This window comes from Acanthaster planci, linkage group LG20 (assembly GCF_054643075.1).
Source record: "Acanthaster planci isolate LZ-2023a linkage group LG20, COTS_SCS, whole genome shotgun sequence".
In the NCBI taxonomy this organism is placed as follows: domain Eukaryota; kingdom Metazoa; phylum Echinodermata; class Asteroidea; order Valvatida; family Acanthasteridae; genus Acanthaster; species Acanthaster planci.
In genome coordinates this window covers 10,961,980-10,976,101 of record NC_141796.1, presented here as the reverse complement: position 1 = coordinate 10,976,101, position 14,122 = coordinate 10,961,980, and the positions used below count along the sequence as shown (strand labels likewise).

General features: G+C 38.9%; 1 protein-coding gene across 3 annotated transcripts; it reads right to left on the bottom strand.

Annotated features, from left to right (window-relative positions):
- Positions 1 to 146: 146 nt before the first annotated feature.
- Positions 147 to 13,505, bottom strand: LOC110975068 (uncharacterized). 3 transcript variants are annotated; one of them, XM_022227186.2, is made up of 18 exons: positions 13,392 to 13,505; positions 12,685 to 12,903; positions 10,533 to 10,868; positions 9,981 to 10,337; positions 9,560 to 9,790; positions 8,575 to 8,646; positions 8,049 to 8,117; positions 7,447 to 7,485; positions 6,691 to 6,873; positions 6,384 to 6,557; positions 6,005 to 6,172; positions 5,521 to 5,730; positions 5,034 to 5,225; positions 4,358 to 4,690; positions 3,113 to 3,589; positions 2,118 to 2,597; positions 1,650 to 1,766; positions 147 to 1,219 (listed from the first exon to the last, which is right to left on the bottom strand). In XM_022227186.2, the coding sequence occupies exons 2-18, from the start codon at positions 12,887 to 12,889 to the stop codon at positions 1,176 to 1,178; spliced, it is 3,687 nt and encodes a 1,228-aa protein (XP_022082878.2). In that variant the 5' UTR covers positions 12,890 to 12,903; positions 13,392 to 13,505; the 3' UTR covers positions 147 to 1,175. The 3 variants fall into 3 exon arrangements, with proteins under 3 accessions (XP_022082878.2, XP_022082880.2, XP_022082879.2); XM_022227188.2 differs by having other exon boundaries at positions 8,581 to 8,646; XM_022227187.2 differs by having other exon boundaries at positions 13,304 to 13,452.
- Positions 13,506 to 14,122: the final 617 nt, after the last annotated feature.

Below are 14,122 nucleotides of genomic sequence, written 5' to 3'. Positions count from 1 at the left end.
GCAGGTGCAGCGCGCGATTAGTTTAATGGATTAGACTCATAACTCATGGAGAAAGCATACCAAGCAGCGGTGGCCGCGTGATTTGGTTTCCTTAAGGTTGGTTTCACCCAGACTCGAATACTCGTAAAGTTAACTGAAACAATAAATTCTAAGCGATGTGTACCTTTAATGACAAGCACATTATGACACGTGAACAGACCAGTTCTGCGCAATATAGGTTTTTTCACTTCCAAAATAATACATATCAGAATTAGGCCTAATACATTCATGAGATTGTGAAATATACATTGCTAACATTTTCTCTTATATCAATTTCAACAGTGCAGTTCAGATCTGATGAAAGAAAAGGTCAGATTGCATTTGGCCCATTAACGTTAAGAGACCTATATACCAATGTCTCACCTGTAATGGCGGTGTCTACGTATATACAAACCTCCAAAACACAATTTGATGTCTCAGTCAATCTAACTCTCAATTATATTTCAATATTTCAAAGGGTATACCGCCTTTTTAGTTTTAATTCTAAAAAGTATTTCCATATTCGTAAGCAAAACTGTGATTTCATTCCGGGGAAAAACACCTCAATAATACTGATAATAAATATCCGGCACCATTTTCAAAATTTCACTAGCCTAAAATTTCTCTTTTTTATACTAGTTTCGTATAAGTAAACAGCAACAAAGTAGGCAGCCCTTCCTTGTTTTTTTTTACAGTTCACAATCAGGGCATGTGCAGTGTACCATGTTTTTCCTGGTTGACGTCACAGCAAAAGTGCCCTCACTTAGCTTGGACAATTGCGGACAATTTTGAATGCTTAGGAAGTGTCAAACATTGAAGAAGCATATAAAGTTTAAGACAAATGCCTGTTGTTATCTATATACAAGAGAACTATGTCAAACTCGCCTTTAAAGTAATGATTTTCAAAAAGAAACAGACTACAATTATTTCTCACAATGAATAAAGTGATCACTTTAAGTCCTATATTTACCCTGCTTCAGGAGACTTTCAAGAATACTTGTACATCCTACAAGACATGAGGAAGTAGGTTGTGACCTGCGCCCCAAGTGTATGCATAAAGAGGAATCACAAAGCAGAAAGTGATTGACATCCATTTATGGTACATTATTTCTAATATAAAAATTAAAAGCTAACGCTTCCTCTCAGCCTTATCTTGCTCACACGATCTGTGGTTTAGGATGCCGCTTCTGATGAATGTCATCTGTGGAATGGTGAAATAAATGTTCAGCATCGTTAAATCGGTCATGCCCGTGAAAATTGAATCGGATTTAATCTGAATAAATTCTGTGATAGACCCGTTTACCCCGCTCGCATATTCGGTAAAAACAAAGGTCAAACCAGCACATTAAACATGTAGTTTAGGGCAAAAGCTGCGTTTTTAACAAAGCACCTACACCTTTGTAATGGGTACTATAGGCGTATGCATGTACCCTGCCCGGGTTTTGTAAAGAAAGCTGGAACATAGAATCTTCTGTATGCCCATTGTGGGCATACGAAAACCCTTCAGGGTTTCATATCACTTCCCTAACTGATCGGCCTCACGTTTTCATCCGCCCTCCCAACTTGTGGATTCAAATCCACGCCCCTGAAATCGCCAGTGTGTTTTCTAAAGCAAGCACTTCAAACATTACCTTGCTTGTGCGGGTTGAGAGCTTTCAGCAACTTCTGTGTTTGAGATTGGTGGGGCCTCTTCGTCTTGCGTCTGATATCAATTGGCTCGTCTGGTTCACTCTCCATTTCCTCGTCGTCTGAAAGGTAGAAAATTACGAAATGTGCTATGAAAATGGCCCACAGTCCTTCAATCGAATTACGATTACGATACGCAATAAATATATTTCAACCCCACCCACGCCCATCATTTTACCCTTACTCGAGTTCAAATAGTTTTAAACTTGCAGTTATTTCAACTGAGTAATTTATTGTGTGCGGGCACTAAACAAGACTGAAACAAATCCTCTCCCAAGGCTTTAGACTGGTCACGGGCAAAATCCAACCACGTGTCAAGTTAAAAAGTCTCATTTCGAAATTACATAAAAAATTATAATTAGCAAAATAAGAAAATAAAAAAAGTCTTTACATCCAAATACAGTTTCACTAACCATAAAGTTCTGCTAATTCTGCCATTTCGACATCTTTGCTTCCAGTGCTACTCTCCCTGCTTGCTGATTCGCCATCACTTAGAAGGGAACATCCAGGGGGTTGGGATATGTCAGAGAACAGACCTCCATCAGCTGCGGTAAATGTGTTGCCATTGAAATTTGTATCAAGGCCATCCTTTGGGGAATTAGCATGTTGATAGGACGACGAACTTCCGTTCTCCTCAAAATAAGGCGAGGGGGGTGTAGCAAAAGGCTCTTGAGATGAGAGCTCGGGTACAGGTGGGGCAGAGTCAGGCAACGAGACCCCCAAAACTGCACTGGGCCCTTCAGGTGATGATCCATTAACTACTAGAGGCTGAACGGGAGCACTGGGCATGGTGTTAATTTGAGGGGTGTTTACAACAACAGAATCAACGCCACAGACTGGAGTAGGTGACCAATCAGTGGAGTTAGTGACTGGAGATGTGGTTGTGTCACAGCCTGCAAAACAAATAAAAATATCAATTGTTTATGTAGAAATCTCGTTGAAAAAGGGAGAGCGTATCGAATAGCGAAATGATCACTACAAAACTTCCCGCTAGGAAATCCGGCTGAAATTGTGTTGCACTGACGAACTTGAATCGTGTGAGTAAAATTACAGTCTCTTGCTTGTGGTAGTGCGTCTTTCGTCTACGGTGAATTGGTTTGTCTGATTTAATCTCCATTTTCTCTTCGTCTTAATGGTACAAAAATACGAAATGTGCGTCGAAAATGGGTTCATAGGCTGTTTAATCAATTTCTGGTAATGACTAGCTGGAAAGAATTTTAATCCCCTCCATTTCGCGTCATTTTTTAAAATTTTCATTTTCTTTGTGCTGGTACCAAAAAAAAACTGTAACGAATCCTTTCTTAGGGTTTGGACTGAAAGCCGTTTAGGCCTAAGGGGCAGAATCCAACCACGCCAAAAGGTCTCATTTCTTCCAAGTGTCTTTACACTCAAATACAACTACACCAACCTTGAGGTTCTGCCACCTCTGCCATTTCGGCATCTTCACTCCCAGTCCTATTCTCCATGTTCACTGATTCATTATCACTTAATACGGAACATGGAGGGGGTTGGGAGACGTCAGGGAGCGGACCTCTGTAAGATTCAGTGGGTGTGTTGCCAATAGAATATGTTACTAGGGCGTACACTAGGGGTGTACGTTGATGATAAAATGGTAAAATATCTTCCTCAACAGCAGGTGCGGGGATTGTAGAAAAAGGCTCTTGAGATGAGAGCTCGGGTACAGGTGGGGCAGAGTCAGGCAATGAGACCCCCAAAACTGCACTGGGCCCTTCAGGTGACGATTCATTAACTACTAGAGGCTGAACGGGAGCACTGGGCATGGTGTTAATTTGAGGGGTGTTTACAACAACAGAATCAACGCCACAGACTGGAGTAGGTGACCAATCAGTGGAGTTAGTGACTGGAGATGTGGTTGTGTCACAGCCTGCAAAACAAATAAGAACATGGATTGTTCATATAGAAATCTCGTAAAAGAGAGAGCTTCTTTGTACAAAACTTCAAGCAATCACATGTACATCCAGTTGAGACATTGTTGCTATAGTGCTATAGAATTATGTTGATTGAAATACCTAAAATATTAAGTTCAATTGTAAATGTTTTCAGCTACAGGTGCCTAGATCTTAGCAAATATAATGTGTTGCCACCAAGGTGCATATGTACGGTAATAAGTAGAACTAGAAGTCTCGGTGTGTACAACCGAACAGAGGGCTCTCTCGGTCAGAATGTATTGATGGGGGCTTTGCTCGGTAATGGTGCCTTCAAAATGTGTACAAAGACTATGGGAAAAAATAATAATCAATAATAAATCACGTGATGACGTCATCATAACGTCAGTATTTTGATATAATGTTTTGATAAGGGCCGTTACCAAATGATACTTTAGTGACATTTCAATTTAGCCAAATTGCCCAAATAGTGCTTTGAAATCACCTACATTGTTCTAGGGCTATCTATGCAAAAGAGTCCTTCACTGGTATAAGTTTACATTTACATGGTCAAAATGCAAGCTTTTTGAAACTGAAGTAAATACAGTCAGAGAACTTTGAACCATAATATCTATTTGTTTCCGCAGTAAAAAATATCGGAGATAACTGCAAATGTACAGGTCAAGAGCAAATAAGGAGCCTTATTTCTCGCTTTTATCTGGAAATACATGATTGCTTTCTATGTTGTAACCTCCCCAAAGCCTTACTTTTTGTTTTCCCATCATCTAATTGCTGTTGCAAATCTGTTTGATCAGAACGATGCACAGTCTTGTGTGTCTTCGAGGTCTTGGTACTGGTATCGTCGGTCTTTGGACATCCTCCATCTGGAGAGGTTCTTTGCATCGCTGGCTTTACTTTTCCCTTCGGTTTTGATTTTACTTTCTCCTTACGATTGCTCTTGTTGCTTTTCTTAACAGGCTTTTTGTCCTTTGGGTAATCTTCTCTTTTCCTTTGTTTGGCTTGCCCTTGAGTTGGGCCTGGTGAGACATTCAAGGAATCGGCATTCTCAGTGACGCATTGTTCTGGTGGTGTCTTCAAACCTGGAGGAAGGATATTTCGAAACATGGTAAAACTGTCAGTCAGCTAAACCTGCCAAAATAGCTCCACAATATCCTACACAAAAAAGTTAAGGACCCCTTTTCTCCTAACTTGTAACAATTTCCAAGCAATGAGTGGGGTTTAGTCCTTTCATTTTTGGTTTGTATGGCTAAATGGTGTTCTCATATTAGAATAAAAATTTAAAAAAAATTTAGAACTGATGCACGTTTTTAGCTGTAAAAAAGGACACACAAAATAAAAAGTGGTCCTTGATTTTTTTTAGTAGTGTATTACAATGGTTGACAAATAATCCTATGCAGGTTTCTCCTAGCCTTTACGATTTACCTGTTTCTTCACTGGTGGCATCCTTTTCATCGGTATTTTCCATCGTCTTGTTTTCTTGGTTCTTGCCATTTATCGATTCAGACTCTAATTCAGTAGATATTTTCCTGTTTTCAATTGGTAACTTTGGCGAAGAGTCACTCGCCTTTTCGTCTTGTACTTCTTTCATTTCGGTTTGCTTTGTACCTACAAAGACTAAACAAAACAACATTTAATTAAAAGTAAACTAACGCCTTCAAGTTATTAACAGTGTAGAGAATTTCCCCAGCAAGATCTAACATATCCATATAACTTCATTAATTTGTGTATGAAAGCCCAGTGAAACGTAAAAGTTAAACAACAGATATATCTGCCGGTGAAGGCTCATGTTTCGCTACGCGTTTAATAATTTTAGCAACAAAGTAAACCTGCCAGTTAGTTAAGCATGCCACATAGTTCCATAACACGTACACAGATAACATACGCGTTTCTGGTAGATTTTACAATTTACCTGTCCCTTCACAGGGGGTATCCTCGTTAAACATGTCATTGTGCGTGTAATCGATTCTTTCCATCGTCTTGTTTCCATGGGTTCTTCTTGATGTCGATTCGGACGCCATTTCAGTACCGGTAGACGTTTCCCCTTCTTTCTTTTGTAATGTACGCTCAGAGCCACTTGCCTTTTTGTCTTGGACGTCGTTTATCTCGGTTTGCTTTGTATCTACAAAGGTACCGTACATGTCAGACCAAAATTCCACCGAGTGAGATGCAATAAAACCATATTGTTCCATACTATATATTCATATTGCTACATAAAATATATCCATATTGCTCCATACTATATATCAACACTGCTCCATACAATATATCCATATTACTTCATGAATTCGTATGTAAGAAAGCCTGTATATAGAAATAAAATTTCAAGGAGAAACAACAGTCATATCTGCGTTGCTGGCTAAACTACCAACGTTCCCCTAAGTTTTACGATTTACCTTTATCCTTTACAGATGTTTCCCCTTCGTCATTACCCTTCTTTTTTGTCTTGTTTTCGTGGTCGTTCCTACGTGTCAGTTCAATCTCATCCAGTGATACCTGCTCATCAAGGCCACCTGCTTTATTATCTTGGTTTACCTGATGCACCTGGACAGTCATCTTTGTATCTATCAGGCGTAACAGCACATTAATGATAGAGGCAATGTCTCCAACAAAATAAGTCCAATTACACCTTTTGTTGATGCGACATCAATGCCATCTCAATTATTAGTGAGTATGAAAGTTAGCCTATGAGAGCTGTGAAGTTTTTTCAACTTTATAAAGATTTACATCAGCGAAATAAAATCTACATGAAAAGCAAACAAATAGAGTACTAACCTCGCTCTTCTCCTTTTGTTCCTTTTTCTTTCTGTGAAGGCCTTGGGTTTTGATCGGCATCGTCCGAACTTTTCGCACCTTTTGTATTCACCTCTGAAACAGGTGTAACCTTCTTAACTTTTGAATACCTGCTTTGCAGAGAAGTCGGCTTGGGAAACGACGATTTTGTTTTGGCTGTTTGTGAGTACAGAGAAATACAAAGTTTTCCAATACTTAGATTGATTAATAGATATACGTGAATAAACATCAAAGTAGTGTTTATGGAATTGCAAACAAGAAATGGCTATTGGGAGAAATTCTCCCTTACCTGGTGGAGGTTGGTGTTTGGTACCGGTACGCACTGGAGTCGAAGTGGCTTTTGTTTTGGGGCGAGCAGAAGTTGGAGACATTTGCAGTTCCGGTATTCGTCTCAATATTCTTCCTAACGAGCTATCGATAAGCACGTAGAATGTATTCTTATTTCGAGTTGAAGAATCTGGTAAACTACTCCCTGAAAGACACAAATTCAGAAATTCACGGCAAAACTTCAAGTTATCATTTAAGACCGGATTAAAAGTTATATATTTCATTATATTTTACATTTTCAGATATTACTTTGAAAAGAAGGTTAAACAAGTAATTAACTGAACAGCGGCTGCCGTCGAGTTATAGAAATTTATCTGTAACTCAAACGCAGTATTATAAAATGTGTTTTTTTAGATCCCCGATCACAATTAGATGGGATTTTTTTGGTCTTTTTTAAAACGAAACTAATTATTAGAGTCAGAGTAAAATAAACGCACTTTTTTATATTAATTGAATTTCAACCTATAAAATTACGCAATAACTAATTGAAAAATGTTAGCTTCAACCGCAGTCTCGCTTTCCTTGTCATTTGGTACTATATTCAAGCCTATAACATCGACCAAAAAGGCATGAAAGTTTTTAACTGAAGGGGATATCCTTTTGCACATGCGCTGCTAAATTAGTTAGTCCTTGAAGATTACTCGAGGATTACAAACAATTGTCCTCTAATGTGCTATTTGTATCACGTGTTTTATTATCATTTGAATATCATAGTCACCTTCCCGTCCGTCTGCTGTAACTGACGTGTCTTTCTCATCTGACAAAAAAAGAAATATAATGTAATAAGCATTCGCGAAATGGGGAAAACTGACAAGATTGTTTTGGACGAAGTGGAAAAATAACAACCGTTTCAGCCTGCAGAGCACTGTCATATCCGTTCAGAATCGAGAGCACTTTGTCTTTGTTATTGGCAACCACTTAAAAATAGACAATCAGGTAAAAAGTCAAGGTCAGGTAACGACATAATTAACTAGCTGGACCCTCTCAAACCCTTCAGAGGTATTTGTGGATTTTATGCCTCATTTACGTACATGCCAACTGGAAATGGAAAAGTTACTTTTACTTGTGAAATTAGTGAAATTGAGAGTAGAATTGCCCAGACCCGACTTCTCGAGGCCAACGGTTTTGAACCAGTTTGCTTAAACACTTGCAGACCGATGGATATGGGAATTCCAAATACCATTTTTAAGCTGGCTTACACACATCCATTTTACAGTTGTTCGTCGTTCAGTTTCAGAGAGAAAAAAGAAATGTTCTAATTCCACTGTACAGTTAAACTTGGTAAGATGGTTTACATGACATTCTGTAGAACCTTCTCACCTAACTCTCGTGCTGTCTTGTCTTCCGTGTTTTGAGGTAAAAGAGATGAACTTTCGTTGTCAAGTTTACCTGGTGGTAAGTGGTAAAAAATTAACACAGAGCAAAAAGAGTGTTGCAGGAAATTATATGTAGTGGGAAAGCAGCCAACATAAGGTTCTACTGTAACAAGTTGTAACAGCGTTGTGTGAATAATATGACAAAGCCCATAATTATTTTCTGTTTTATTATTTTTGTTAAACTTTCTTCCATCGTACTTATGGTTTCTTCGTCATTTGATACTATTCTTGTACATAAAACATTGACAAAAAGTACAAAAAAATACCTATTGAATACAATATTTTTTGTGCATGCCTTGTTGAAATACCCCGAACTGGAAGTATTACTATTTTAAAGTCATCATCTAGTACTGGGGAAAGTATAAACTAAAATAAAATAAAATTTCAAATTTCAAAACTATCATATAGTAAGAGTAATTTACGATATTGGTGTCACGTTCTTTTTACTATGATCAGAGGATCATCTTCACCTTCACCTTCAAATGAGTCTGCTGTAACTGATGTGTCTTTATCACTAATTAGCGATTCTTGCTTATTCTCATCTGAAATATTGGAAATATAATGGAAATGAACATTAGTGAGCTGCTGAGAATCCAGCGAGATTGATAGGAAGTGGAAAAATAACCACCATTTCAGATTGTAGAACTTATGTGTATAATTTATAGCACTCCGTCCATGTTACTGACAACCACTTAATTAACAAAGTCCAGTTCAGTTAGCAAGATGAAAAACTGGCTGGACCTTTTCCAAACAATCAGAAATATTTGTTGAATTTCTGTCAAAGCTACATGCTAAATCAACTGAACTGATATGTTACTCCCACTTGTGGAATTATTGAAAGTAGAATTCCTGATGAGACCTGACCTCTCGAAATATTTCTTTTAAAAAAGTGAGCACAACATTCGCACACCTGGGAATTTCAAACACCCTTTTAAAGATCTCTTTCACACAGATTCCCTCGAGTTATAATTTCGAAGTAAAAAAGTTTCAATAAACCAGCGTCTTTTAGCAGATCGTGCTCATGTCATGATATGGTCCATTCAACTTTAGAGAAAAACAATGCAACTCCACATTTAGAAGTTGATTAAAAAGTTTCTATCACATTATTCCGAAGAACTTTCTCATCGGCACTTAGTGCTGTCATGGCTTCAGTGTTTTGAGATAAAAGAGGAGATTGTTCGTTGTCATGTTTATCTGATGGTAAATGGTAAAAACAAATGAACTCAAAACAGTGTCACAGGAAATCAGTGTGAAAACAGTCAACATAAGGCTATACCGTGACCAGAACTGACAGCGTCGTGTTCTTAATGAAACCAAACCTAATGGCAAATTTAAGAAGTGAATGGATAAAGCAAATCTGTTTTAAAGGTAATCAGTGAATGTAAGTCTATCGCTGGAAAATTAATCTTGACATAATATTTGCGAAATGTTCGTCCAAAGAAAATGAAAACGTACCTTGCGGGTCACTGAACACCTGGGTCTGAGGAGAGTCAACAGAGGACTTCTCTAGGTCATTTAGGACGAACATCCGTTGACTGCGTCTTCTCTTTCGATACATCCAGCAGATTAAGACAAAAATCACTATCACTGTACACGTAACCAACCCCAAAAAGCCAGCTATCCAGTCTGATTTTCCACCAGGTACAGGGGTAGTTTGAACCAAGGGTACCTTGATAGACCCTTCATCTGCAAAACAAAACAAAACAAAACAAAACAAAAACAAACATAAAAAGCAAACACTGAAAGAAAACTTTTCTGAAATCAGTTTTGAAATGCCGAAGTCTACTTATTTACATCCCTTTGGGACCAAGAAGCCACAAAGGAAGAACCCATGCACTAAAGAATTGTTTTAAAAAATGGTATCAAAATTGAATACCTTTTCCGATGACGTCAACATATCCCGATAGGAGTTGTGATCCCGGGGAAGAAAGATGACACCAGTAGCGACTACGGTTGCCTTCCAGTGAATTGATAATCAACGAATTGTTGCTAGTGATGTTATAATTGTCTTGGTATTCATTCTGCACTTTGACTTCTCCGTCAGAGAATCTAACACCTATGATACTTGTGTAATTATCCTTGCCACTGTCAAGAGACCAATAGAGAGTGGCTCTTCTGATGTCTTCGTCTGGAGGGCTAGCGGGACACCAAATTGCATGCTGCTGTCCAACTGCAAGCTCAAACATTTTTGATTGTGGAACTGAACCATCGTCAACGAGAGGAAACAGTTGATCTAAGATAATTAAATGTAATAAGAAAAATGTGACTAGTACGGAGTCAATATTTGATTTTAAAAGTTGGTCTTTTTGTCTGTTCAGTACATATAGTGTATACGAGATGCTTTTTTAATTCTCAAGGTAGTCTTTTGTCTTCTTTACGATTGTTGAATTTTTCCCATTTGAATATTTGGAAAGGAAAGAGTAATTACCTAATACAGAAATATCAATGGAGCTTCTCCTGCTTCTAGAGCTTCTGCGGGGTATGATGATACAGGAATATCTTCCCTTGTCCTTCTCTTCAACTTGATGGACAATCAGATCGAATGTGTCAGACAATTCAAACTGACTGCTCACTGTGTAGTTAGTGTCACCAGGCACGACTGTAAATCGCGCTACGTAGTTGTCTTCTTTGAACCAGTTGAGGACGCTGACTTCTTCGCCTTCTCGCCGGACTTCGCACGGCAAGTGATAGGTTTGCCCTTTCTGCAAGTAGACTCGACTTATAGGGGTCGCGTAAAACGGGTCCTTCGGGATTGCGTCATTATCTGGTGTTCAACAAGTTGAAATAATAGGCAAATATGAAAGTCGGGGACGAAGAAAAAGGAACATGCAGACTTAAGGGAAACCAACCGAAACAAAACATTCCCAATTATTGTTAGTATCAGAAGTTTATTTCTTTTCTTTTTTCTGACTAAGGCCGCAAGCCAGCCTATATCGTGAATAATATTCAAAGGAACACTGTCGGTAAATCACCTTTCTTTAATGGGTGGAAATTTTATTGTTACGCATCTTTATAGTTGAAAGATTTTAGGTGCGCCTTGATAAAAACCTCGATGAAGGTAAATTTGAAAAGCAGGGGAATTGAACCTTTGAGAGGAAGGCAATTGGGCTTGTTCCACCCAGCGGAGGCCTGTTTTTCCACACTGCTGCCCTCATTTGAAATCTTGCAATATACAATTGTGTACACCTAAACACATCCGAGCCACAGCCTTAATGAGTTGAAAAAATCATACATTACTTAAACGAACACGGTTTTTATATTTTCGTAAATGTTATGAATCTGCCTTCATTCCAGTTACATATCTAAGGGTGGGGCATTGGCCACTCCCCCGAGGCCAGTCCCCCCCCCCGAGGCCATAACCCTACTCCCATCACAAAAATTAAAGAAGGAAAACATCTGGTGAAAAGTAAAACTTGATCAGTGTTTCAATTGTTACAGAACCCAAGTCATCTCCCTCTAAAAAATGAGGGCTTGCAAATTACACTTCTTCAAAATTACCACCATATCCTGAAGTCTAAAATTCCAAACTGGATTTATTCAAGCACGAAACCTTTCCCCAGTACATAGAGGAAACAATTCAGAGTAGAGTTAGAGAGGAAATACTCTGAATTTAAGTTTGAATGCTCTTAAGAACAACTCCCAATAGTTCCTTAATTTCAAATTTATGTTTTCGATTTAATAAAACTCGTCTTGTCCTCAGTAACCTACGTGTGTCTTGAGAGGGAGTGAAAACAGCTTAAAGAAGCGACACTTTCAAAAGGACCGGCGCGATAAATGCCAAAACAGACGAATCAAAATTCATTTCTTTCCTTATCTCAATTATTTTTGAGCAAAAATGAAAAGAGCCACTTTAAAATCACCATGAAAATCTGAGATCGCAAAAAGGACATAATAAGTGAGTCACTGTCAGGCTGTTTACGTACTTCCGCTCACCATATTTTACATTGGCTGACGTCACATGATATGTGCGCATCACCATGTGACCGGGAAATAAAATGGAAAAACCCTCAGAAACGCAAACGCGGACCGGATATAGGCCTGTTAGGCACCAGTAACACTTCTTGCTCATCGTTCCCTTCCTTATGGACTATATGCCCCAATTTATTTTTACAAATTCATGTACATGTACCAAGTGAACATTCATTTAGCCTTCAATTTTCCAAATACCGATATCCAAAAACCCAGTAGATCACGTTATATGTTAGCTATACGCCTTCACTGTTTGTGAGTTTGGAGAGTTCCCTATTTTTCTTAATCCTTATTTCCTTTTATTTCCCCTTATATTGTAGAGTAGAACTTAAGTAAAAGGGGAAAAAGTGTTCATATCAAAATAGAGAGATTCTCAGAGGGGCAATATGATACTACACGTATGTTTAATTCAATAACCTTGTTAGTCTAGCAGTGGATGGTAGCAAATCCCATAAGCCTCTTCTATAGGCTAACTCTGCCGTTTTGAACGCTATATTATAACTCTATTCATCAAAATTTCATTTTGCAGTTCAGCACCGTGATGTAGAAAATGCATTTCCCCCCTGTACTTTCATGGCTGCTTCAATTTATCATGATTGATATGCACTTACTGCTTCGTTTGGAGCGTCTGGCCTTCGATATAGAAAGAATCCTTCTAAGAATCGTAGATAGAGGCTCGTGTCCTTTTTTATCGAAGCAGGGACTACAAGACGATGCGGGATTGTTGCAATCAGATTCGGTAAGACCCAAAACGAGATCAAGATACAGTGTGCACATGAACATCGTTAGTAATGTCACCACCCTCAACAACTCCATGATGGTGAAGATAACTGGGAAAAAAGAGAGAAACAGACGAGTATTTAGCCTACATGTATAATCACAATTAACATTTACATGTAGCAATGTACGTAACCCAGTCATACTCTCTGTGTGCTTAAAAAAAATGCCTAAGTAGGAGACCCAGGTTGTTCCTGTCAAAACATAAGATGTAGGCCTATATGCTATTCATGTCTTTTGAATTATTTTTATATTTCTTTCATCAAGAGGAAGTCTTGTTCAACCGTTCTCCGTTGTATTGTTCAACCTACACAAGGCTTGCACCAACCACTACCCATGTATTAGTCGGCGTGGACCTACGCTTACAGCAGTTACACCGTGACGTTAATGTGCTTCACATACAACACACATAGCGGGCGAGGCTGTGACCAAAGAATAGACCCCCGGACTTACCCCAAAATCCTCTTGCATCGACCAAATTTACTTGATGCTATGAAAATGTGAATTATATAAACTCTAGTACCAATTTCATATGACTCACATGATTATTTCGGCTGAAGTATGGAATTGCGCTCGTTGAAAATGCAACCGTTGGGCAGAAGGGAATTCCCGCTGTCTGCAGTGGAAATTACCGTGATATTGAACTTACATGTTGATCAAAACAACAACCTCGTTTCCAATTTCGGAGGGAGTTGGCTTCACCGGCGCGATAATTGAAAAACTCACAGACGTCTAGGCCTTCTAGTATGCTTACTTTAATGTGCTGGCATGGATACACTGAAACTGTTTTTATTTCTCAACGATTAATCGCATATTTCAGTACTTCAGACCTGAAGTTGGAAAGCGGTATTTTTGCCATATTTGTGGTATTTTCTCTTTTTGTTCATTTTGCCTGAGAGTCATTTCAGAGCGGGATAACACGGAACTCTATGCCGTCACCGTAACTATTGCCCACTTCAGGGGCGTAGCCAGGTCGGGACGGTCTGGTGAGAGAGGTTTCCAAACCGCGAACTTGAAGGCCGCGGCTCGCGCCGTGCGCGTGCAAGCACACTCCTCGCTGTACACGTCACGCCAAAAACAAGCAAACGACCCAACACCCCCCAACAAACAAACAACCAACCCAACAAGCAAACAACAATGGTCGAAACGTCCCTGGCTTCACTCCTGTACTTTCTGTACCCTCTGACCAATTTTCAATCAGCGATCCGAATCATTGACTCATATATAAAATTCCTCTCCGTCCACTCGAATAAGCAAGTCTGATTTTGAACC